General features: G+C 36.4%; 1 protein-coding gene across 8 annotated transcripts in view; it reads right to left on the bottom strand.

Moving 5' to 3' along the window:
- The window catches only part of PCDH7 (protocadherin 7), a 439,164-nt gene that overhangs the window by 194,700 nt on the left and 219,566 nt on the right, over positions 1 to 24,898 (bottom strand). For 2 of the 8 annotated variants that reach the window (XM_070069611.2, XM_070069613.2), the window contains exon 3: positions 8,351 to 8,446. The exons of the other annotated variants lie outside the window; for them this stretch is intronic. In XM_070069611.2, coding sequence (XP_069925712.2) covers positions 8,358 to 8,446 — 89 coding nt within the window. In that variant the 3' untranslated portion in view covers positions 8,351 to 8,357. The remainder of the gene's footprint in view (positions 1 to 8,350; positions 8,447 to 24,898) is intronic. 8 annotated transcript variants of the gene reach the window in all.

Below are 24,898 nucleotides of genomic sequence, written 5' to 3'. Positions count from 1 at the left end.
TGCTACCCAGTGTTTTTCTGCTTCTTCCATACAAAATTGTTTGTTTGCTTTCCTATTTCATCCTGCTGATTCAAGACTAGTAGTGCATCCAAAGATGCAAAACAAAGCATCAACTCACCAAGATCTATACTTTGAAGCAAGCTACTGTAATAAATTTGGTTACTTCAGACTAGGTTTCAGGATGTCAGGATCAGAACTCTCTCATTAATTGAATGACCTTGGAAAAGTTAGTTTTTTCTTAACTGGATTTCAAAATGAGGAATTTTCATACTTCTTACAGGTAAAAGAATTTATGATTCTCAGAATACTTCGTTTCACACCTTAATAAGGTAAAAACGATCAATTATTAAATTACTTTTATAAGTCATCATTGCTATAACATTTATTATGGACTGTTATAATTCAATAGATAAATAGCATTCAAAAAAGGTAGGGAAAGCACTCTATAGGTAACAATAAAGTGGTGATTCCACAGATGAAAATTAGTCACCGTCTCCTCAGAGGATTAATTTTGGTAAGATAACAGCATTCTGCTAGAACACTAAGTACAATGTTGGCTAACAACTAGATGACTTCTGTCAAAAATTTCCCATCACCAATTCCAATGAAATCTTTGATAATTATGTCACCAAATCCCAGTACAGAACTGTTGTTATTATTATGTCTGATGGTATGGAATCACAGACTAATAGCAATGAAATTCATGTAGTCTAACTTGCTATCTTAAAAATTAATTCCTTTAACAATGGCCTTGAGAAATTGTCATGCACCCTAAATTTTAACATCTTCAAAGTGATAGCGATTTCATAACACAGACTGTTCTATGGACAAGCTTTTATTGAGCACATCTTATGGTAAAACATTTCATCTTTATGTGAAGGTAATTTTTTCCCATGTAATCTTACTGCCATTTGTACAGCTGCTAAGAATCACAAAGGACATGTCAAATCCTTCATCTCTCTTATGCATTGAGAAGTGCTACAAATATCTCAAGTAGCTGTTCTATCTTCAGCCTGTCTTCCTCAGGAGCACAGAATGCTTTCGTAGATTCACATATTTTTAAGCACAAGAAGCATCTGTATATACATCAAATTAGAAAAATGAAACAGATCAGAATTACAATAATCACCAAAATTTTTCTTTTGCGATGAGAAGCAATCTCACCATTTGTGGAGCAAGTCTATGACATAAAAGGTAGCTGATGAAATGATCCCAGCATTTCATGCCACTGAATTAAAGCAAGGTCTTGGAATCCTTCTCAAGAGATAGTTCCAGGAGAAAAAAGAAGTCAATGAATATTATCACCACAGATATTATACCAGCTAGCTCAGCAGCCCTGTTTCACAGAGGAGGAAATCATGTCTGAGAGGCTAAATATGGTTTTTGGGTAAGCCTAGAACAAAACTCCAATTCCTAAAACTTCTAATTTTCCATGTTCTGCAGAAAGTCAGAAGTTACTTCTAAGGACAGACTAGTCCAAATCTCAAATTTTAGTATAATTAGTAAGATCCTAAGAGAAGAGGTAATTAACTCATCTCTCTCGATTTTCACTCCCCTTTTCCTAGGATACTAAGAAGTATTAAATTAGATGTGTTGCACATGGCATATGAGGGTACTTCAAACATTCATGGAAAATAGAATTGAAGATGTTTGTTTCGATACAAAAACATTTGAAATCCATGAATTGTTCTTTATAACCTGCATTTTCCATGAACTTTTTATTTATTTATTTTTTATTTTTTTGATAGGCAGAGTGGACAGTGAGAGAGAGAGACAGAGAGAAAGGTCTTCCTTTGCCGCTGGTTCACCCTCCAATGGCCGCCGCGGCTGGCGCACCACGCTGATCCGATGGCAGGAACCAGGTACTTATCCTGGTCTTCCATGGGGTGCAGGGCCAAGCACTTGGGCCATCCTCCACTGCACTCCCTGGCCACAGCAGAGAGCTGGCCTGGAAGAGGGGCAACCGGGACAGAATCCGGCGCCCCGACCGGGACTAGAACCCGGTGTACCGGCGCCGCAAGGCGGAGGATTAGCCTAGTGAGCCGCGGCGCCGGCTTCCATGAACTTTTTAAAGTACCTTCGTACACCTTCAATAGCAGTAATATACAAAGCAGATACAGAATCCTCATTTAAAAGATTGCCTAAGAATCATAAATATAATCAAATACCTAGAGCATTGCTTTAGAAACTGAAGGTCAACAGAGCAAGAGAAGAGGGTGCAAGTATGTGTGCAATTTACAAAGTAACATTTGGTTTTAGAGAGAGAATTTATGTAGGCACTGGAGCTTTTCAGGTTATAAAGTCAAGCACTATAATTACCATATGGAAGACCTTCATTAATATTATATAGGTTCATAATATATGAAGCACATTTGAAAATGGAAATCTTGGGTAGGGTCAGAGAAAAGGCATGTAGCATAAAAAGTATTCTCTGCCAGAAAATTAATTAAATTCCACAGTGCTAGAAAAATCATATATTTTGTGTGGGCACTCATTGCAAGTCAGATGTGTAGGGCCTCTGAGAGTGCCATAATCCCCTCATAAATAGGACTCACCAAAGGAAGTTGACAGCAATTTGGCCTTGAGTGAGAGTTCACATAGGTGAAGAAGTCACTGTGTAGTAACTTTTATTAGAGAAAGTTCAGATATGACAGCACATGCCTTATGCATCTTTCAATCTTACTTGACAATTTTGCAAATATGAGTTCATATTTGTCAAGGCGACTAATTTGTATTGAGAAAACAGTTGTTATTTTGCTTTTTCTCTTGCTCCCATTGACTATTATTCACTTAAAGATATTATATATTTTAATTACATTTTTGTTACTACACAAAGAACAGATATAACTTAGTTGATAGATACAATTCTAAGAATATAATACTTTTCCTTCCTCCCTCCTTCTTTCCTTCCTCCCTTTTCTTTCTGAGATAACACATTTTCAACCTACTTTATAGTCAAAAGCTTAATGCCCCACTAAATAAATTGTTCAACAGGTACAAAGTAGAAAGACCACTGTTCAGAGGGAACATAGACAAGGGCTATAAACAATAATCAAATCCAAAGATTGACATTCCACTCATACATTAGTGCTGAATTTGCTAAAATGATGAATGGGCGTCTTAGGTTAAGATTCCTATCTGGCACCCAATTCAAATTAAATATATTCTCAATCAAAAATAAAAAGCCTGAAACCTCTTCTTCAAATGTTTTGATTAATTATTTTATACAAACTTGTATTTATTTTATTTACAGACTATATACCATCCGAGCCACACTTTTTGTTATGTACAAATATGGGTTAAAGCCATATGCAGTTTTAAATTGGATCTCTTTGTCTTCTATTGGTCTTTAAATAGACTTTTAGGTTCTTTAAGCTAATCAGATATAAGATTATAAACTGTAGGAACCCATCTTGAGTTCCTTATTGTATTTTTCATTGAATAAAAACACAAGAATAATCAAAATACTAAATGACCTTGTAACCAAAAATCTATGGCTATAAACACACACACACACACACACACACATACATATATATATATAGAAAGAGAAAGAGAGAGAGAGAAAGGCACTATATATCTAGACATTATGGCATCATTCTGTCTCTGTTTAGGACTGTAATACTTTTGTTTGAAAAGGAATAGAAATTATTTTGTGATTTACCATAGAGAAAAACCAGGAGAGATAGATTCAAGTTACAGAATCCAAGATTTGTTTTTCTCAATAAAAGCAAAAACAAGAACGTTAAAAATGTCCCCGAGTATAGTGAGCTACCTCTGGATTTTGTTACTGGGATTCCTCAAGCAGAGATAAGCCTTTTAAACAGTGTTGAGGGATGCAAGCACAATCTAAAACCAGATTTGTTGATCACTAATTTCTCTCTCCACTCTTAGAATTCCATGACTAATTCAGCAAACATTTGTTCTATGCTCCAGGCACTCCACATAAGGAAAAATCTATGTTAAATGATCCTTACAGTCTCAGAAATAGCAGATTAATGAATTTTATGGTTATCCTTGTGGAGAGTGTGGTCAGGAGGGATATTCCGATTTTTATCCTTTTTTAAAAATTATTTATTAAAAGGGAATGGATTTCATGTATTTTACATATGCAGTTTTAAGAACATAATGATATTTCCCACCTTATCTTCCCTCCCTCCCTCATTCCCACCATCCGTCCTCTTTCCTTTCTTACTTTTCTTTTAATTTTTGCAATGAAATAAATTCAATTGACTTTACAATCACAAGTTTAATACTCCACTAAATAGTTCATCAAGCAGTAAGTAGAAAAACCACTGTTACTCAGGTGTATAGACAAGGGCTATAAATAATAATCAATTATTATCAATATCAATTTTACTACTATACTTTGTTTGTACTCCATAAATTAATTACCATGAATCAGAAAAAAAATATATGATATTTGTCTTTTTGGGACTGACTTATTTCACCAAGCATAATGGTCCCCAGTTGCATCCATTTTGTTGTGCAAGACAGGATGTCATTCTCTTTTATGGCTGAGTAGTATTCCATAGTGTATATATACCACATTTCCTTTACCCAGTCATCAGTTGATGGACATCTGGGTTGATTTCATACCTTAGCTATTGTGAATTCAGCTGCTATAAGCATGCAAGTGCAGATGATTCTTTCATATGCTGATTTCATTTCTTTTGAGTAAATTCCCAGGAGAGGCATAGCTGGATCATATGGAAGATCTATTTTCAGATTTCTGAGGAATCTCCATACTGTCTTCCATAATGGTTCAATTGCATTCTCTAGGCACTGCCTTTTTGTTTCTAAATGCATATTCCACATTAATGCTTCAGCCATGATCTTGCTCTCAAAAGCACTGTTCGTCTCTCTCTCTCTCACTAACTCTGCCTGTCCAAAAAAAAAAGTTCTTAAAAAATACAATGTACCCAAATCAGCATAGCTTAACCCACTGTTTGTTTCTTTGAAGCCATTTTACCTGAAAGGCTTTTCTAAGAATAAAATGAAATTAACTCATAAATAAAGTTCTTTACTTCACCTGCATTGTTGTTTTTTCCTTCCTAGTTTTATTTTATATTGTGTTTTAAAATCTTTCAGTGTCCATGGTTTTCATTGATATGCTGCTTTCAATGTTTTATTCTTTTACAATTAATCCATGTTTCCCAAATCTTTCTTCTTCTTTTTCTGAATTTTTTCTTCCTCTTTGGTTTGTTCTCTTTTCCTTATTTACTTTTTATTTCTCCACTTGTTTTCTTCTATGGTAAATCAGTACAACTGATTTCTTGATTGGTACATATTTCCTTTTATTTCCTATAATGCAATGTATATTTTTTCTGATTTCCTGTCTTCAAATTTTTAGAAAATTCTGGTAGAATTTTCTGCTTTCTGTATGAGTTATAAATGTTTCTATACTTCTGTTCCTACCATTAAATTTACTAATATTTATGGAATTTGAATGATCAATTCTTTTTCCTGTGGCGTTACACTTACTTGGCTTTTAATTAAAATAATGAATTATTTCTTCAGATAAAATAGATTGATGTCTTTAGGAAGGTAATAATGATTAACAGTCATATACAAAGGGGGATAAAAATAGAGTAGAGGGAAGAATGGGAGAAGGGAGCGCTTGTGTTCAGGTGAAAAACATGAATGGCCTTTCCTAACCATTCACTCCTTCATTCAATCTTTAGTGAGTGACTGTGGACACCGAGGAGTTCATCCAGGAAGACGCAGAACCACTCTCTTGTAATACTCAGACCTGAATCAGAATCCATCAGAACACGCTACAATGGGCATATCCCACTTCAGTCAGTCCTCACTGAACTTGGCCTCTTTCTACTTCTCCAAACCTCAGTTTTCTTACCTATTATATATGGAAACTATTTCTCTATGAGGTGAGAATTGTGGTGCCGTAGGGTAAGCTACCGCTCGGATGCCCCCATCCATACTGAAGAACCTGGAGTTGAGTTCTGCCTCTGCTTGCTGGCTGGGTCACTTGCTTTCTCTCTTTTTTATTAAAATTTCTTTATTTAAAACACAGAGTTACAAAGAGAGAGGAAGAGAAAGAAATATCTTCCATCTACTGGTTTACTCCCCAAACGGCTACAACAGCTCCTAGCTATTGTGAAGCTAGGAGCCAAGATCTCCGTTCTTGTCTCCCGTGCCCACGATAGGGGCCCAAGCACTTGGGCTATCATCTGCTTCTTTCCCAGGTGCATTAGAAGGAAGGTGAGTCAGTAGCAGAGCAGTAAGCATGTTAACCTGCTGTGCCAAAATGCTGTCCCTGCCTCTGCTTTGTTAGCCATCTCCACGCTAAAAATGCTCCTAGGATGCAACCCATGATAGCCAAAATACCTGGGCTCCTGCCACCCAGATGGGAGACCCAGATGGAGTTCCTGGCTCTTGGCTTTGGCCTGGCCTAGTCCTGGGTGTTGCTAGCATTTGGGGAGTGAACCAGCAGATGGAAGATCTCTGACTTTCCTGCTCTGGTTTTCAAAATATAAGTAAATCTTTTTTAAAAAAGAGAGAAGAATGATATGTAAGTCCATATTCCTTTGTGTGGATGGATTAAGAAACTGGAGGTTACACTTGCTGGCATTGTGCCTGACACAGAGTAACCTCTTAGTTCATGCTGGTGATTGTTATTGTTTTAGGTTTTCCAAACCAGTATGGGTGAAATACTCTTCAGAGGGAGGAACCCAACTATGCAAAGGCATGTGGACATTAAAAATTACACCCTTGAGAAAGAAATGGAGGCCAGAGCACAGGGTGCATCCAGGTATCCAGTGTAACTGCATAACCTAAAGACTAGAAACATGAGTAGGAGTGGTATCATGGAGGGCAGCCAATGATCAGAGCTTTAACTGATTGGAAGCTACACATGCGGCCTGACATTCATTTCCTTGCTGGTCTCCTTAAGTATTCCAATACACTTAAGTAAGGGGGAGGACTAAATATGATCTTGAATTTTCAGCAAAAGTACATGTAAATCCAAGTGGTTTCCTTGTTTACACACACAAGTAAGTCTTAACTGTGTAATTATTTAAAAGAATAACACAAATAATATTGCCACATACATGCACGCCCATACAGAAACTCACTATTTTTTTAGACATGCACCAATAGTCTTCCAAGCCCAAAGGAAGCATTTTAATCATACATCTGCAAGAACCTCAAAGAGTCACAACAATGTAATGCACAGCCTAAAACATCCACAAGACAAGCCCCTGCAGGAGCTGGCAGGACCAGTTCTACTAGTGGAAAAGGGAATCAAAAGGCCGGGGTTTCCCGGTGATGACTGAGTGATCATGTTTTATGGGTTATGACTCTGGTAGAGTTTAAGCCCTGAGGGACTAGGCTTTCTGAAACTGTAGCATCCTGAATGGAGGATATCTTGGGACTGCTGTACAATACAGCTCCCTTCATCTCCCCAAATACCACCAGCTGAGTTGACAAAAGAAAAGTTTTTCAGAAAGTAATTAGCATGCATTCAGCTCTCACATCTGAATAGCACAGCTTTGTAGGGTATTTAGATTTATTTGAACTGGCTTATACCTAATTTTCTATGACCAGATGAGTAAGTATTATAATTAATGTGCATGCAATTTTGTGCAATGCTTTTGAAAATGCAAATGTCATAATAATTGAATTTTGAATTAAAATTCACAAAATATTATCATTTTACAATTTTCAAAGGTATTTTATATTTGTAGAATGTTGAAAGTGGCATAATTATATAGAAAAATTCCAATCCTTGTCTATATAATTGTTTGAGGCACTAGATAGTTCCATTCTTGGAGAATCGTTATCTTTGGTTCTTCAGTTATCTTTACATTAAAAAAATGTACACCAAGTGCAGGCACTGTGGCATGGCAGGTTAAGCTGCAGTGCCAGTATACATATGGGTGGCCCACTCCAGTCCTGGCTGCTCTACTTCCTGCTGATGTGCATGGGAAGGCAGCAGAGAATGGCCCAGGGTCTTGAGCTCCATACCCATTTGGGAGACCTGGATGGAGCTCCTGGCTCTTGGCTTTGGCCTGGCCCAGCCCTGACCATTGCAGTCATTGAATCAGCAGATGGAAGACTTCTCTCTCTCTCTCTCTCTCTCTCTCTCTCTGACTCTACCTCTCTCTCTGTATTTTAAATGAATAAATAAATCTAAAAAAAAAAAGTACAACTATTCAGAAAATTTCGATATGCATAGCAAACTGAAATATGTAAACTCAGTTAAACAATTCTTCCATACCAGTAGGCTCCATGTAGTATATTAACGTATCTGCTAACCGTGAAAAAGAGACACTACTGATGGAGAAGGCAGTCGAGGGGCAGCTGCACTCTTCCATGAGAACCACCGTACCTGTTTATTAATGGAGAGGCCTTAACAGCACTCTTCTTCCATGCGTCTTGCCATGAGGAAAGGGGAGGAAGGGAAAGGTAGTGATGGCAGCAACACCTGGGGAAGGGAGATGGGGAAATAGGTAAAGGGAAAATCAGTAGCCCCTACACAGTGGTGTCCATCCATAGACCTTGCCAATAAAACAACTTGCAAAAACCTTGAGAATTTTTTCTTTCTGTTAGAAAATATAGATAGATTTAAAAGGTAATCTAAACCAATTAGTATTTTGAAAGGTATTAATGCAAATGGTTTCACAACTATAATCCTCCAAATCCAGGGACACAGTGGGTTGCTACACGTAATCTCTCATTTTTAAACTAAACAAGGTAACTTACAGTAGGGCATTCATTAACAGGCATCAAATATTTTTTAAAGAAAAGTTTTAAGAAAAAGATATAGGATAAAACTAATGTCTCATATGAATGTGATTTTTTCCATCACACAGTAGGACATCACTCTACCTCTACCTGGTTGCTGTATAACAGGCTGGCAATTCATCTTCTTTTTCACATTCTCTTAAGAATACGTAGTATTGATGTCAAACAACTTCAATGTATAAACTTAGTATAAGGGAATAAAATTTAGTGGAATCCATATACACTGCAGGAGATCAAGCTAACAAACCTTGTAAAATGTTCATGTTTTACTTATATTTTTGTAGTCATGGTTTAATATGGATTATATGTAATTTTAATAAGTAAATATAGAATTTAAGAAAAAAGTGAAATGAAAATATTTAATAAAGAGTTTATAATATAAACTATTTGAATTTTAATAATGATTGTCTTAATTTTAATATAGGAGCAAACATGGCTACAGATCTTATATTTGTCTTTAAGAAATTAACTTTCTATGCTTATATTTAATTATTATATATATATAAGAAATGTTTCTTGAAGACTCTTTACTTGGTAAATCTTTGTAAGTGGTAGAGATTAATTTTTTAAATGTATATTTTATGAAGAAAGGTTTCAAATATGAAAAGTAGGAGAAAATTATTTTCCTTTGTGAAAAAAGAAATTGATACATCACACAAACATGTCTCTTAGTGTGTTAGCTATTGAAGAGCTGAGGCATTGTTGACTCTTTCTCTAAAGACAGGGATTTTTGTGAATACATGTTTGCATTCTTGTTTCTCAATGTGATTCTAACCTTTAATCCCAGTGTTTTAGGAAAGCAGCTATCACAAAGATGTTTGGGTTTTGGAGCATGATAATCCTTTTGGTCTTGCTTTAATCCTGTTTAGATAGTGTGTCTCAAAATCTTCCAATTTCTTAACTCTGGTCTTTGACATATCACTTACTGTTAGACAACATATTTAAAATAATATGACCCACCTAATGCTTAGGCAACAGAATTAGTCAGTCCTTGAATTGAGAAACTTGGAAATTAATTGGTTAGCATAAGAGATTAGCATCAAAGAATTCTGAAGGCATATGTGGTATCTAGGCCTGTTGAGTTAAAAGAAACAACTCAAAGAAATAATCACAAATTTTTTTCTGATATATTTGCACATGTTCTTTTTGTAGCTTTGCTTTGGGTCTCATAAATTCTTACATTTTTATATTTCATTTAAAATATTAATGTATATCATATTTAATATCTTTAATGTTTGAATCTCTCTCAAAAATTATAACCTACATATTTCAGTGATATAAATTATTTAAAAATTAAACTTAATTACTCACACATTTAAATAAATTCCTGAGTGATTATTTTGGGATCAGCATTTTGTCTCTGGAAGAATCAAATGTGGGAATGTTACAAGCCAAAAAAAAAAAAAAGTAGAATCCACATGCTCTTAATTTGTGGCCAGATACTTGCTTCTAGCATGAAATGTAGCAGCTTTTGCATGTAGGTTCCTAATACACTAAAGCTTTTATAGAAAGCAAATTCTTTCTTTGGCCTTAGGAAGTATATATTATTATGGTACAATATATTTAGAAATTAGCATTGCCCTGTGAGAGATACAAAAGTAACCGAAGTTATACTTACAATAAATCTTGAAAAGTACATATGTACACACAAAACACAGAGGAAGACTACTGGAATAATTTATCAAGATGCAGTAAATAAATGATTTTATATAGAGATGAGTTTATTAATAACAAAGCATAAAACAAATAACCCAACAGATTAAGCTTTAATTTTAGCCAAGAACTGACAGTGTGCAGAATAGAACTTAATGGAATGAAAGAAAAGATGTAGATTTGAAATGTCCCTGATAGTCATGAGGTGTTTGTTAGGAAATTGCCTATGGATAATGGTATGAACTAGGTTTTCATCTGGTGACAATAAAAAAGGGAAAATGGGCTCTATGATCCATGAAGATAAGTAGATAGAGAGATTGTTTCTGATTTATTATTGAGTAGCATGGACAATAGAGTTTGTTTTTCCAGAAGCTTTGGAATTCTCTCTCACCAAACACTAACACTAGAATATAGAATACTACATGTCAGCCCATTATAAAGTCTACCTCTTCTAGTTTCTGTTTTTGGAAAAAATGTATGGCCATGGTTAAACCACTGATGTTAAGATACTGAAAGAGAGTGTTGTAGGCTTCATTATAAAGGCAAAGCAGGTGGATGCAAAAACTAGGGCTAAACACAGAGGTAGTTGAGAGTCAATACTGAAGAGATCATGTAACTGAAATTTACTAACCAGAGGGACACTGGACTCCTTCTGAAAGCCTCCATAGGATATGAACAAAAGCATGGAAGAAAGAAACAGAAGTTGACACATCCTGAGGCAGTGTGGCCAGAGGAAGGTTTTTCTAAGTCAAGTTGGTTCAAGAAGGGTGGATCCCATGGTGAGAGGAACAACAGAACCTGCGTTAATATATAGCAGAGACACTGAATTAAATGCTATTGGGAGATTAATTAGGCAGTGGAACCACTGTTCTCTGCTTACTGTCTTTCAACCTTTGCCAAAACCTGTAGTGTCTGGTATGAGGCCATGTGAGAAAAGGCATAAACATTCCTGATAGCCGGACTGTGTTCCTTATCCTATCAGTGAGGCCCATCTGAAAAGTCAATGTTCTCTAACAACTGGAAAACAGATTCCTTGAGCTCCAGTTCTGACTAACACTTACCCCACCACCACTCTCCTGATCTGTCACATTCACTCCAGTATGTTCCCTTGGGCAGGTCATGCTTCAGTTCATGAGACATTTCTGATTTCCTCTCATTCTCCTTCCTGCTATTTTCCTATCCAGTGACTGGAAAATTTTCCAAAAGGACATTTTAATAATTATAATGCTAGTGTTGACAGTGTCGTAGAGGGGGCTGGAGTGTGGAGAGGCCTGCTTGGCTATTAGCATAAACAGTGAGTGGTATGCTAGGGTAGGCAGCAGAAGTAGCAACAGGGCCAGGAATTCTGAAAACCTCTGCTGAGGAAGGGATGTCACAGGGTCCTGCAGGACTCAGGAAACTGCTCCACCACAGATGTGGAATTTCTTGATTCACTTTGTGTTCTCAAGGCACAGTGTCTTTAAGATATAAAATACGTTATGCTATAGTCCCTGGATGAGGTTATCAATCAAGACTTAACTACTGAGACACAGGAAAAGAAAGAAATTAAAAATATATCTGGGGACCAGCACTGTATTGTAGTAGGCTAAGTCTCTGCCTATCATGTCAGCATCCCATATGGGCACCAGTTCGTGTCTTGGCTGATCCAGCTCTGATGCTATGGCCTGTGAAAGCAGTGGAAGATGGCCCAAGAACTTGGGCCCCTGCACCCAAGTAGGAGACCCAGAGGAAGCTCTTGGCTCGTAGCTCAGGATTGGCTGAACTCTGGTTGTTGTGTTATGACCATTTGGGCAGTGAACCAGCAAATGGAAGACCATTCTCTTGCCTCTCCTTCTCTTTATCTGTAACTCTATCATTCAAATAAATTTTAAAAATAAATAAATAAAAATGAAAATACATGTGAAAATATTGTGTAGGTACCACCTGAACGTTTTTTGAAATAAATAAGAATTGGAGCTACTTAAGATAAATGTATTTTGCTCTTTTTAGTAAATGTTAATGGTGTTTCAAGTATCATGTAATATTTACTGTATTTTTGAAATTCAAAATAAATATTGATTCTTTAATAATGTTATAAATGGTTTTGAAAAAATCTGTAAAAATTCATCACATGCTGACACAAATAATTTTACAAAAAATTTCCAATTTTTTTTAAAGTGAGGTGAGAACATTGTTTCACACTTTTGCACATCACTGTGATGGCCAGCTTACTAATAAGGAGTGGGATTCCCTACCTGCTCTGTATTCCATGTGTTACAATGTCACAGTTCATGTAGCCCCTGGAAAATTCCATTGCACACATGTGAGAAAATAAGAATTGAAAGGGTAAATGATATTCCAGTGTTATCATGAAAATCATTTTGGGTCCTGGAGGTTTGCACCCATACTTTGAGAACTGCTAGCTCATCTTCAGTAGTTAACTGAATTAAAAAGTAATCCTGCCTCATGGGGGCCACATTCTTGCCAGGGGAATGATAGATTTTTTAATGACATAATGTGATATATGCTAAAGTGCTCCACAAAACAGGTAATGCTTACAGGAGACCTTCAAGGAAAAGTTGGCCAGCAGAAAAGAGACGTAGGTGGAAAAGGTTGTCTGTTTATTCCATAGAAAGAAGGACATGCCTGGATACTGAATGATGCAATGGAAGAAGCATAAATCTGCTCTCTTGGACAGATTTTGTTCAAATTTCATCTTGGCCACTCACTATTAGCATGATGTGGAGCGAGACATCTAAGGGCTTTGCATCTCAGTTTACTCACTTATGAAATAATAACACATATGAAGAATGTAATCAGGATTACATGAGATGAAATATGGGAAGTATCTTCACATGGGCAGTTAATTAGAACATCTAATAATATATTGCTTCATGTTGCATATTTAAAGAGAGTTATTTGGTTACATGCTGACAGTTTAAATTAGAATGAGGCGATGGAGAGAATGGAATGGGCAGCAATGAAGCAGGATTGATATGGAGGTTCAGTATGGTTATGAGTGATCTATAAAAACAGAGATATGTGGTAACATGAAATCAACTACATTGCAAACTGAAAGAGAATCACTTCTTATGCAGACCTTAGCTGGCTCTTCATTAAAAATAGAACGAAATGTGTAAGAATTATCTGGATGGCAAAAACCTTACTTGAGATAGAAACTTAACCAAACTCTTCCATAGGACTTATGAATGTGACTTTCAAATAACTGCCTTTAAAAAAAAAAAAGGAAAAGAAAACCTTGATTTATTTGAAAATCAGAGTTAACAGAAAGGGAGAGGCAGAGAGAGAGGTCATCCATCAGCTGGTTTAGTCCCAGTTGGCCACAACGACCAAAGCTAGGCCAGGCCAAAGCCAGGAGCTTCATCTGAGTCTCCTATGTGGGTGCAGGGGCCCAAGTATTTGGGCCACCTTCCACTGTTTTCCCAGAAGCATAGGCAGGGATCTGGATCAGAAATGGAGCAGCTGGGACTCAAACCAGTGCCCATATGGGTTGCTAGTGATGCAAGTGGTGGCTGTACGCACTGATCTACAGCACCAGCCTCTCAAATAACCGTGTTAGCAGCTGGAATATAATATTAGATGGTTTTATCTCCACTTTCCTGGTATCATGAATGAGTGCATGTATGTGAGGGAAGGTTATATTCAACACGTGGTGATAATTATCTGGATTACATTTCGACTTTAAACACTAAGACAAAATATCCCTATTCTATCATCTATTCCTAGAACCTAATTTGTTTAAAGGTTCTTCGCTGAGACATCTCTTGTCTTGCAACTTTTCTTGTCACCTTCCTCTTCCTAGTATCAACTACCATTTCTAATTTTGCCAAGTCAAACAACAGTTGTCAATTGTGAGTCAATGTAGCCACATACATGTAATAAATCTACTCACAATTGGAAAACATTCTTTTGTCAAAAATGCTTCAGTCTTGAATAAGATTAGCAGAAGCTAAGCAAAACCATTTTGAGTTTACTCAAACAAAAATAAAACAAAATGGATGGTTTCCTTCGTAAAGTAGAAATAACTCCACTTTGCACTGTTATTTATAATTTTAAACCTCAAGGAATGATTATTCATAGATATGTGGAATGGGAGGAAAGTAAAACAGTCTGTTCACCCTCTCCTTCACTTTAAATACTTTGCACACTGTTCCTAGTTAATGTATTTTAATTTATTTTTAAAATACAAGTTGTTCTTTGACTATAAAGCATCTCAGACAGTTACAAAAACTTTCTTAAGCATTATTTTCTCCTCAACATATTCATGTACCACCAAACAGAGAAGCAGCATGCTCTACTTGAAATTCAGTTAATAAAGGAGAGTACCTTTTTTAATATTGTCATTTAAATTACATGAACTAAAATGCCAACTTTGGGCAATGCTATTCCCTCAAAGCATGTATCTTATTTCATTACATATGTATGTATTCCTAATGTTTTATTTTGAGCCTATAAAATATGGTATACTCTTGAGCAATCTGACAGATGATAAAACTGCATGGGAGCGGTACATGTGCTCATGTTTTCATACTTCTGCATAATTGCTGATTTCTTTTTATTTCAATCAGCTGTCTAAATTGGTTAACTATCATCAAATTTAATAAACAGCATATGGACCTACTAATGTATTTGAAGGACCTGTTCTTTGTTTTCTTTCCCCTCATATATATGCTCTTTTATTTTTCAGTTAAGGAATACATTTCCTGGGTGATGGGAATTTGAAATTAAGCCACATGCCACATGGATTTCATTTTTGAAACAATAGCTACATTTATTTTAAGAACACTGTAAAAAAAGAAATGAAATTTTGTCTCAGTATTCTCCATTTGTCTGTAATGCACAAAGTATTTTGTTTGTATTCTGCTAGTGCATAGTTTTTCTATTTACAGAAAATATGTAATTTTATAAAATCATATATTGTGTGGCTACATATTTATGGATGTTCTAAATGCTCAACAAGCGTATCAGTTAATGAGAGTTCATTATAAAAAAGGTTCTAAAATAATATTTTTTTAAATTGAAAATTTACTGAACAGATAGACTGAATTTCTCAACAGAGTTTGAATCAAAATTAATTCAGAAAATGTGAGGATAAAAACTTCTTAAAATTTTAAGATGAGAAAATAGAGTCTTTACAATGACCAATTTTAAGGAAAAATTTATTTGAGAGGCAGAGAGAGTGAAAGTGAGAGTGAGAGCAAGAGTGAGGGCATGAGAGAGAGAACCCCCTGCTTCCATACAATAGTTCACTCCCCAAATGCCCACAGAAACTGCAAGTGGGAACTCAAACCAGGTCTGCTACTTGAGCCATCACCATTGTCTCCCAGGGTCTGTATTTGCAGGAAGCTGGAGTTAGTAGTAGGAGCTAGGAGTCTAACCAATGTAGTCTGATGTGAGACTCAGGTCTCTTTAGCTGGTATCCTAACTGCTAAGCCAAATGCTCACTCCAGGAGACTAAAAATTTTTGAAGCCTAATTCCTGGGAGACAAGGAAAGAAACCAAACATATTTCACCCTGAGTCCCTCTTGCCTGCCACACCGATACTTTTTCACTCTGGCTTGTGTTCATTAACCTTGACCTATTTTTCCCCTAACTTGAATCCAATTAAACTTCCTTCTCTTAACTGCCCCCTCCATTTCTTGCCAATAAAATAAATGGATAAGGAAATCCATTAAAAGTACATGGATTATTATCTTCTCTGTAAGAGCAAGTGCTTCTGAAATAAATGCTTATTCTAAATTTTCCTGCATTAAATTTAGATTTGCATAGTCCCTGCATGATTAGAAACGCCAAAGGCACAATTCTAGAGTGGTTCCTGCTTTAGAGGTTTCCTATTACAGCAGCATCCCATTTTTACTATGCATTACTGCAATATTCTCCAGTGTGTATATTAGATAGCTTTATACAGACGGTCATGTTCCTACAAGCCATAAATTTAACAAATCATCAGATATATAACATTCATTCTCACATTTACATTACCAAGTATTTTATGGAGCAATTTTCTTAGTCATGGCAGTGAGACTGTTCAATGATATAAATAAATAAATAAAGAGTATTTCAACATAAAATCCTTAACTCTGAAGGAAAATAACTATGCCGAAGTCTCACAAGAATACAATTCACTATTAAAGAGAATTCAGTTATCAATAGGGTCTATCTTGGACTGCATCCACGACAGTTTATGACTCGTAGTATCAGGAGGACTTTATTATAGCAAGCATTACAGAAGCCAAGGGCAGAGTTATGGCTAGCTTCCAGTGCTGAGAGAAAGCACATGAGAGTCCTAATATACCACAATACTGAAATGACTGTTATAAATAACTGGTACATTTACATCAGATTATCATAGATTTTCAACAGAAACTTGAAATACCAACCCTGTGTCAGTCACAGGGCACAGAGTTTCTTGTCAAAACCTGTTGTGGATTAACCGTGCCATATCTAAGTGCTGTCAGGGATTTTAAGGCTTGTATTGAAAGACAAAAATCCCTTGTAAGGAAAACCAGAGCTCTGGGTGTAAAGGATATTTTGAAACGAGGGACAATCAGAGCAGGTCAGTGAAATAACCTGAACCCATATTTTAAAATGCCGTAAAATAGGTTAATATATTTCTAAGTCTATATTCTAAAAATGTAAATATCTTCCTTATTCCTGAAGGAAAATATGCATTAGAAGGCATTAGAAAATGACAGCTGTAAGTTAGATTTTCAGTGTTGTAATTAAAAGATTATGTTAAATGCCAGATTGGTGTGTTGAGTAATCAGAGAAAATAATCCATGTTTTAAAAGATATGTGGTACAAATTTTGCCTTTGCAATTTAATGAAGCTTACTCTAATATTGGAACTATTATTTTTACAATATAAAAATCTCAAGATGATGGAAGACTATCAGGTTTGCAATGCTTAGAAACTATTGTCTGTAGTTCAATAGAAAATTATTTCCAAATAAAATCTTTCTGAAAGCATAATTTACTACTCAAATTATTTCCAACATTTACTCTGACCCACTTGGCCCACAAGGCTGAGATGCACACGTATCTCTCTTTCTCTGTGTGTGTGTGCTTTCCAAGTAAGCAAGGCCAAGTCCTCCTAAAGTTTGCTCATAAATTTAAGAAGGAAAATCCAAAATATACAGTAACCATGGGGTCAAATTCCCTTTATATTGGTCCATAAGCCAATTGTTTAGGAATGCACATCAGGTACAAGCAGATAGTTCATAAAGTCCAATCAATAAGGAGACTAGCTAAATGAAGTGCAAAAAATATTAAAATGGATCCTTTAGCTCTTGGGAATCAATGGCAGTAACCTTCATTTAGAAAGAATGTGTGTCTGGGCCATAATGCGTAGCAATATTTCTCCAGCTGCTAAAATGAAAAGAGCTCAGAGGCAGACATCTCCCCGTGTAGCTATATTACGTTTTCTGTTCTCTTTCCCCCGTTGAGGCAAGGGGACTGCCCTAACCACTTCAGAAACGGCCTGCCTTCTCAGCAAGGAAAAGAGAGCTGCACACTGATGTTAAGATATATATAAGTCACAAAAGAGCAGCAGGGGTAGATTTGGGCTGAGAGAGGCGCTTGATGACTAGGTCAATTATTAGCAAACTAAATATTCTGGCATCTCAGTGGAAACAGGTATTTTCACTGAATGTTACTTTGAATTATGCATCATCTTTTCTGTACGTGTGTTCCTAAATACATGATATGACTGCATATGTCAAACTAAAAAGCCCACAATGTTCCTATTTTGGAACCCCCAAAATAATCAGTATCGTAAATGCTAACTCTAATTAAGTCATCAATCCACTTTTGCAAGGAATGTCTTCTCTACCAAGTTATCTAATAACATAATTCTTGAGATTAAGAAAATTGAGAAATTAGTTTGTACACATGATATCTATTTCATTTAGCATCATATTTCTGTTGCTCATTTCAAAATTATTTTCCACGTTTAAAATTACTTGCTTTATTTCAGGAAGCCTCTTCTGCTTAAACAAGTTTGAGCAGGCTCAATAATTCGGATCAATTGGTAGGCATAATTAAACTAAATATTCCCTATGGAAGTAAAGGATCTTATGCCGTAGTTAAAATTTTTTTTTTTTTTTTTTTTTTGACAGGCAGAGTGGACAGTGAGAGAGAGAGACAGAGAGAGAAAGGTCTTCCTTTGCCGTTGGTTCACCCTCCAATGGCCGCCGCTGCAGCCGGCGCACCGCGCTGATCCTGGCAGGAGCCAGGAGCCAGGTGCTTTTCCTGGTCTCCCATGGGGTGCAGGGCCCAAGCACCTGGGCCATCCTCCACTGCACTCCCTGGCCATAGCAGAGAGCTGGCCTGGAAGAGGGGCAACCGGGACAGAATCCGGCGCCCCAACCGGGACTAGAACCCGGTGTGCCGGCGCCGCAAGGTGGAGGATTAGCCTATTGAGCCACGGCGCCGGCTCGTAGTTAAAAATTTTGTGCTCAACTCTTGAAATAGCTAATATATGCTCCAATTTAATTATATATTATAAGCATCATATTATTTTTAATTACTATTATTTATTTGAAAGGAAGAGTAATAGAGAACGAGGGAGAGACAGGGAGAGAAAAAGTGAGCAAGAGAGAGTGAGAGAGAGAGAGATCTTCTATCTGCTGGCTCACCCTAGAAATGGGTACAATGGCCAGGATTGGGTCAGGCAGAAGACAGGAGTCAGGAATTCAATCCAGATATAGGGTGGCAAGGTCTCAGGTACTGTGGTCATCACCTGCTTCTCTGCCAAGCACATTAACTGGGAAGTGTATAGGAAGTGGAGTAGCTAGGACTTGAACAAGAATTTTGATATGAGATTCAGGTGTCCCACGTAGTGGCTCAACATACGCACCATGACTCCAGACCCCAACATCATATTATTTAAAATTAATATGGGTAGGGAGCTCGTGCTGTGGTATAGCAGGTAAAGCCACCGCCTGAAGTGCTGGCATCCCATATGGGGACTGGTTCGAGTCCTGGCTGCTCTACTTCTGATCCTGCTCTCTTCTATGGCCTGGGAAAGCAGTAGAGGATGGCCCAAGTTCTTGGGCCCCTGAACTCATGTGGGAGACCCAGATGAAGCTCCTGGCTTTGGCCTGGCCCAGCCTTGGTTGTTGAGGCCATCTGGAGAGTGAACCAGCAGATGGAAGACTTCTCTCCCTTTCTCTGCCTCTGCCTCTCTGTAAATTTCTTAGCTTTTCAAATAAATAATTTTTTTAAAAAATATATGGTTAGAAGTTTTGAAGTCAATGATATGGACATGGAAACATTTTCCTATACTTATTCTACAGAAAGAAGAATTTGAAAGGAAAATGTTAAAGGACTACCTATTTTGAAAATTTCAGCATTACTAAAACAATATTAAAAGTATTGAATAAACTGCTCAAAAATTCCTGTACTGCTTGCTTTACTGAATAGTTTGCATATGAAAAGTTAATTGCTTTGTTTCTACAACATTTGGGACTCAAGGGACCACCTTCAGAACCAGGTTTCCTCTGCAAGATTTGCCTTCTACAGACTCTAACTGAGTCAAGCATCTCTACATTGGAAGAAGGGTGAAATGAAGAAGTGTGTGTGTATGTAAGTGTGTGTATGTGTGTGCGTGTATATCTACAATGATCTATCAATGAAACAGAAGAAAACAACTCAAGTGTACCCAGTGCATAAAACACCATGTATTGATTCTCTTATCCTGGTTAGGAAATATCATCTTTAAGGAGGTCAAAATGATACTGTGCTTATTATTCTATCATCCTCGAGCAAATGAAAACAAAAGCTATTAACTTCTCATTATTTGTGATTTTAATACTTACAATTTCAGATAACACAATTCACATCAATACTACAATTTTGATCAGTTCTTGACCATGAAACAAAATATGGCTTAACACAAAGGAAAAAATGTGTTGTGTTTGTTAAAACACATATAGAAGAGGAATTCCCTGAAAAGTAGGTAGGACATGTATTATTGCTTGCCTTAGACAATGAAACAATAAGAAAATAAGTGATCTTCTCAAAAATACATAATAAATTAATGATTTCCATTAAATATAAAATAAAAGCTATTTTTCCTATTCAAATGTGTTTACTTTGTTTGATAAGCACAGAGGGAGTGGTGGTGGAGAAGAAACAGAGAGTGCTCCTATCCACTGGTTCACTTCCCAAATACCTACATTGGCTCAGACTGTCTCAGGCGATAGCCAGGAGCACAGAATTCAGTCCAGCTCTCCTCTATGAGTGTCAGGGACCCAACTTCCCTGCCATCACCACTGCCTCCCAAGGTGCACAAAGCAGAAAGCTGGGATGTGGAGTAAAGAGCCAGAACTCCATCTCAGACACTTCGGTATGGAATGTTGGCATCTAAACCTGAATCTTTACTACCAGGCCAAATCTCTACCCCTCAAATGTGTTTTTAAAATAGAAGTAAATATAATTGCTTCAATAGGTTATCATGATTTTTGAGTGCAAGAATACATATACAGCCCAGTGGAGCTAACAGCAGCAAAACACTCAAATAATAACAGCTACCATGTGTTGAACACTTAGCATTTGCAGACATTATCCACAATTTTACATATCTTTCAGTTTCATTATCTATAAAATGCAAGTAGTATTGCCTTTCTTGGAGGAACTGTATAAAGCAAATGAATTCTGCAGAATATCCAAGTAAATACTTATATATTAAATGAATATTAATTTAATTTTCTGTATGCTTCTTATCTCATTTTTAGATGTTGAACAAGGACACTGCTTCATCATTCTAGTAAACATATTTGATGGATCGATGATTAATTTTATGTTGCTCTTTGCTGGTGATTTTCTGTGTGTGTACATACGAGAAGGAGTGAATACAATTCTAATTCCTTTGCTTCTGACATGAGAGACATTTGGTGGTGATTTACTCCCTTTAGATCACGTCAGCCCCTTTCTGCTTGAATTGTGTTATAATTGGGTGTTTTGCACTGTGCTCTGAAAATTATCTCAAATTCCCCATAAAAGTTGATTTCTACATTTATGAATGTATTTGGCTAAATTAACAGTTTAACTGGAGATATGAATAAGTGTTATGAATGGGTGCTTAATTGGTAGATTCTATCCACACTGTTGTTGGTGAGAATCTTTACAAGGCTTTGCTGATTGCTCTGAATATTTGAGAGTTGTCTGTAATCTGAGCCTTTTAGAAAATACTCTGCAACTGGGCACTGAATGATCTTTAATAATTATTTGATGAGCATCTCTGTGAGTTCCTGGTTTCTGTTATTTACCAAATTCCTGAACAACAAATCCAGGAAAATATATGCGGTCCTCTCAAAGACCGAAGTCATTTAGCTGGCAGAAAATGAATGTGACATTATTAATGGATTTTCTTTCTCCATGGTTTTCACAGAATTATATTTGTTATAAATATTGGAACTTGGTCTTAGAAGCTAGAGATCCACGTACTTCAGAATTGGAAATTAAAAGGGGATTTCTAAAGGGCCAAGAAAAGTTCATCTTTATTTTTCAACATAAATGAGGCCAGTGAACATTTCTTCAGGTAAGAAAATAATCACAAATTTAATAAATATTATGAATGTTTTAAGTCTAATTTCATGTGGAAAAAAACATCAAGTTAAATGTAAAATCACAAAAAATTTGGAAGTATTGCATCTATAAATAGCAGAATGTAGTGAAGCAATGATCAGGCAATTTGTAATGCTAAAGTCACAAAATATGCTTATATATAACTGCCTATAACACTTTGAGGTAGATAAATCAGTAATTATTATAATTTATTATCTATATGAGGGAGATATTCCAGAAAATGGGATAGAGTTTGAACTAGAACCCAAGATATCTCTGACTAATTCTTTGCAACATACATGATATGTATTTGAACAGAGTTGAATTAAGTTAGAGTTGAAAAAGGACTTTTTATTTATTTATTTGAATGACAGAGAGACAGGGAGAAAGAGATAGAGGGAGATCTAGAAACTGGTTCACTTCTCAAATGCTGGCACTATCCATATTTGGACCAGCCTAAGGAAGAAGCCAGGAACTCAGTCTTGGCTTCCCATGTCTGTGGCAGGGATCCAACTGCTTGATCCATCACCTGCTGTTTCACAGGGGCACAGTATCAGGAAGGGAATTGGGAGTGGAGCGTGGACTTGAATCCTTGCACTTCAATACAAGATGCAGTTGACCCATGCAGCATCTTAACCACTGTGCCGAACACACAGTCCAAGGAGGACTTTTTTAAGGCTGAAAATTTATGGAAAATATTCTTCTAGATGGCATTCTGAAGGAAAAGAGAAACTTGATAATCTGAAATGATTTAATATAATGACATTTGGTAGAGAAGATGAATTATTAAATTCCCAAAAGGTCATAGATAAGATATGAGGGAGAAAATGTGCATTGGATGGTGAGTTGGCAAGGAGCAGTGGAATAAGGGTATTAGAATGGAGAAAATCAAGAAAAAAACTAAAAAACCATTGAGTCAATTGGTGAGATATGCTTCTGATTCTACTCTAAAAATGAAATTGCTGCCAAAGGAACTCAGAATTTTTCATTAGGGTAAAGAAAAGTAATGTATTTTCTCTGCTATTTTGAAAAACTTAAAAAAAAAAAAACCCAGAAGCTAAATAATCAAGTCAGAAGTCCTATATTTTGTGCTCTGAAATAAAACGTGCTTACTTAAGAAAAACACACATGGGTATCTTTCAATCCATGGACAATTGATAGAACTAATTTAATAGCTACTTGATCTTGGGGACACAGATAATACACAGACATGGGCGGCAAAAGAAAAGCATGTAGGCTTGATTTCACAAAAGAGTATAAAAACAGTCTGGGGCTGAAATAGGCAAGAATTAGATTTTAGATCTTCATTATTCTGAGAGAAAGAGAGGAACCAATGTTGTCCAGGAAACTAGAAGAGCCTCTCAAAATTGCATTCTCAAAGAAGTAGTGAAGGCTGAATACAATTGATTACACTGAATAAAGGGCAGGGAGCTTAAAGGGAAAAACTGATAAAATATGGTCCTGTGTGAACATGTTGCTTCCAGTCAGCTGTTCAGTGACGATGTACAGTTAATGCTGCTTCCACCAAAATGAAAGGAAAGAATAAGGATTGGGCTCTCAATTTCCTCAATTAATCATATAATTGCAGATGGAGCTTGTTTTAGGTGAGAATCACATGAGAATTAGAACTATTGAAATAACGATTTTCAAAATTTTACATCAATCTGGGGGCATGTTTCTTATTCACACAGTGTTGAGTGTCAGGTTTCACCCACACAGAAGTAACAGTAGTATCTGCCAAGTAAGCAACAAAATTGATGGATAATTGTTGAATGTTTAGATAATGCGAAGACACCATACAGAATGGACTAGAAGCAAGAACCAAAATGAAGTCTGATTATGCAAGCACATCTCTTGCTAACATGGAGAAAGTCATTTATATATTTTAAGAAAGAATATGCAAAATCCTCAGGAAATGGCCATACAAAGAAGAGAACAAATAACAATAACAACACATTAGAGACACAGATTGTGGCCAGTACAAGTACTGAAAGAGGCAAGGATTCTACGGAGTGAAAGCTGTCGGACTCTCAGATGATCTCAGTCAAGGGCAGATTTTTTTCTTTTTTCCTGCACATGTCATCAGGCCTTGTTGAGTCTGTATAAAGTAATTCTCCTTCTGATTCCATCTATGGAATCAGAAAATAAATATGATTTACTTTTAGAAGAAACTGAATAAATATGATTTATTTAAGAAGGCGATTAATAAAATATGATTTATTTTAAGAAAGAGTTACTTAATCTTGATTGCAAAATGTTGAGAAGTACATTGAGAAACTTGTGCTGTGGGACAGCTGGTTAAGCCACAGCCTGGGACACTTGCATCTCATATGGCATTGCTAATTCAACTCACAGGTTGAATCCGGCTTCCTATTAATGACCCGTGGAGGCAGTAGATGATGGTTGAGTGCTTGGGCCTCTACGCGGACATGGGAGTTCTGTAGAGTTCCAGGCTCCTGGCTTCAGCCTAGCACAGCCTTGGCTGTTGCAGACATTTGGGGAGTGAACTATTGCATGGAAGGTATTGCTCTCTCTGCCTTTCAAGTAGATAAACATAAATAAATAAATAAGTAAATAAATGTTTAAGAGGTACACTTATTTTCCTTGTAGTTCCTTAAAGAAATAGCATTGCTTTGAAATAAGGCAGTGATTTTTTTTTTTCTCTCTTGAATGAGATATTCTTTGGCTCTAAATGTAATTCAACAGTATCCCACTTTGACATTCGAATCTTATAATAGTGTTGAGAACTGGTCACCATCCTTGGCTCTGAATAATCCGAGGGCATTATAAAATTATGTATAATGGATCTGGAAAAAGATTCCAAAGTACCACCCACAGGCCACTTTCCAAACAGGCAGGTAGTTTAATGATGCATAATGCATTTCCATCCACCACTCTTTTCAGTGCTTCAG

The sequence above is a fragment of the Oryctolagus cuniculus genome, chromosome 2 (genome assembly GCF_051225735.1).
Source record: "Oryctolagus cuniculus isolate XC-2025 breed Fujian yellow rabbit chromosome 2, ASM5122573v1, whole genome shotgun sequence".
Lineage (NCBI taxonomy): Eukaryota > Metazoa > Chordata > Mammalia > Lagomorpha > Leporidae > Oryctolagus > Oryctolagus cuniculus.
This window is presented reverse-complemented; position numbering and strand designations above follow the sequence as displayed.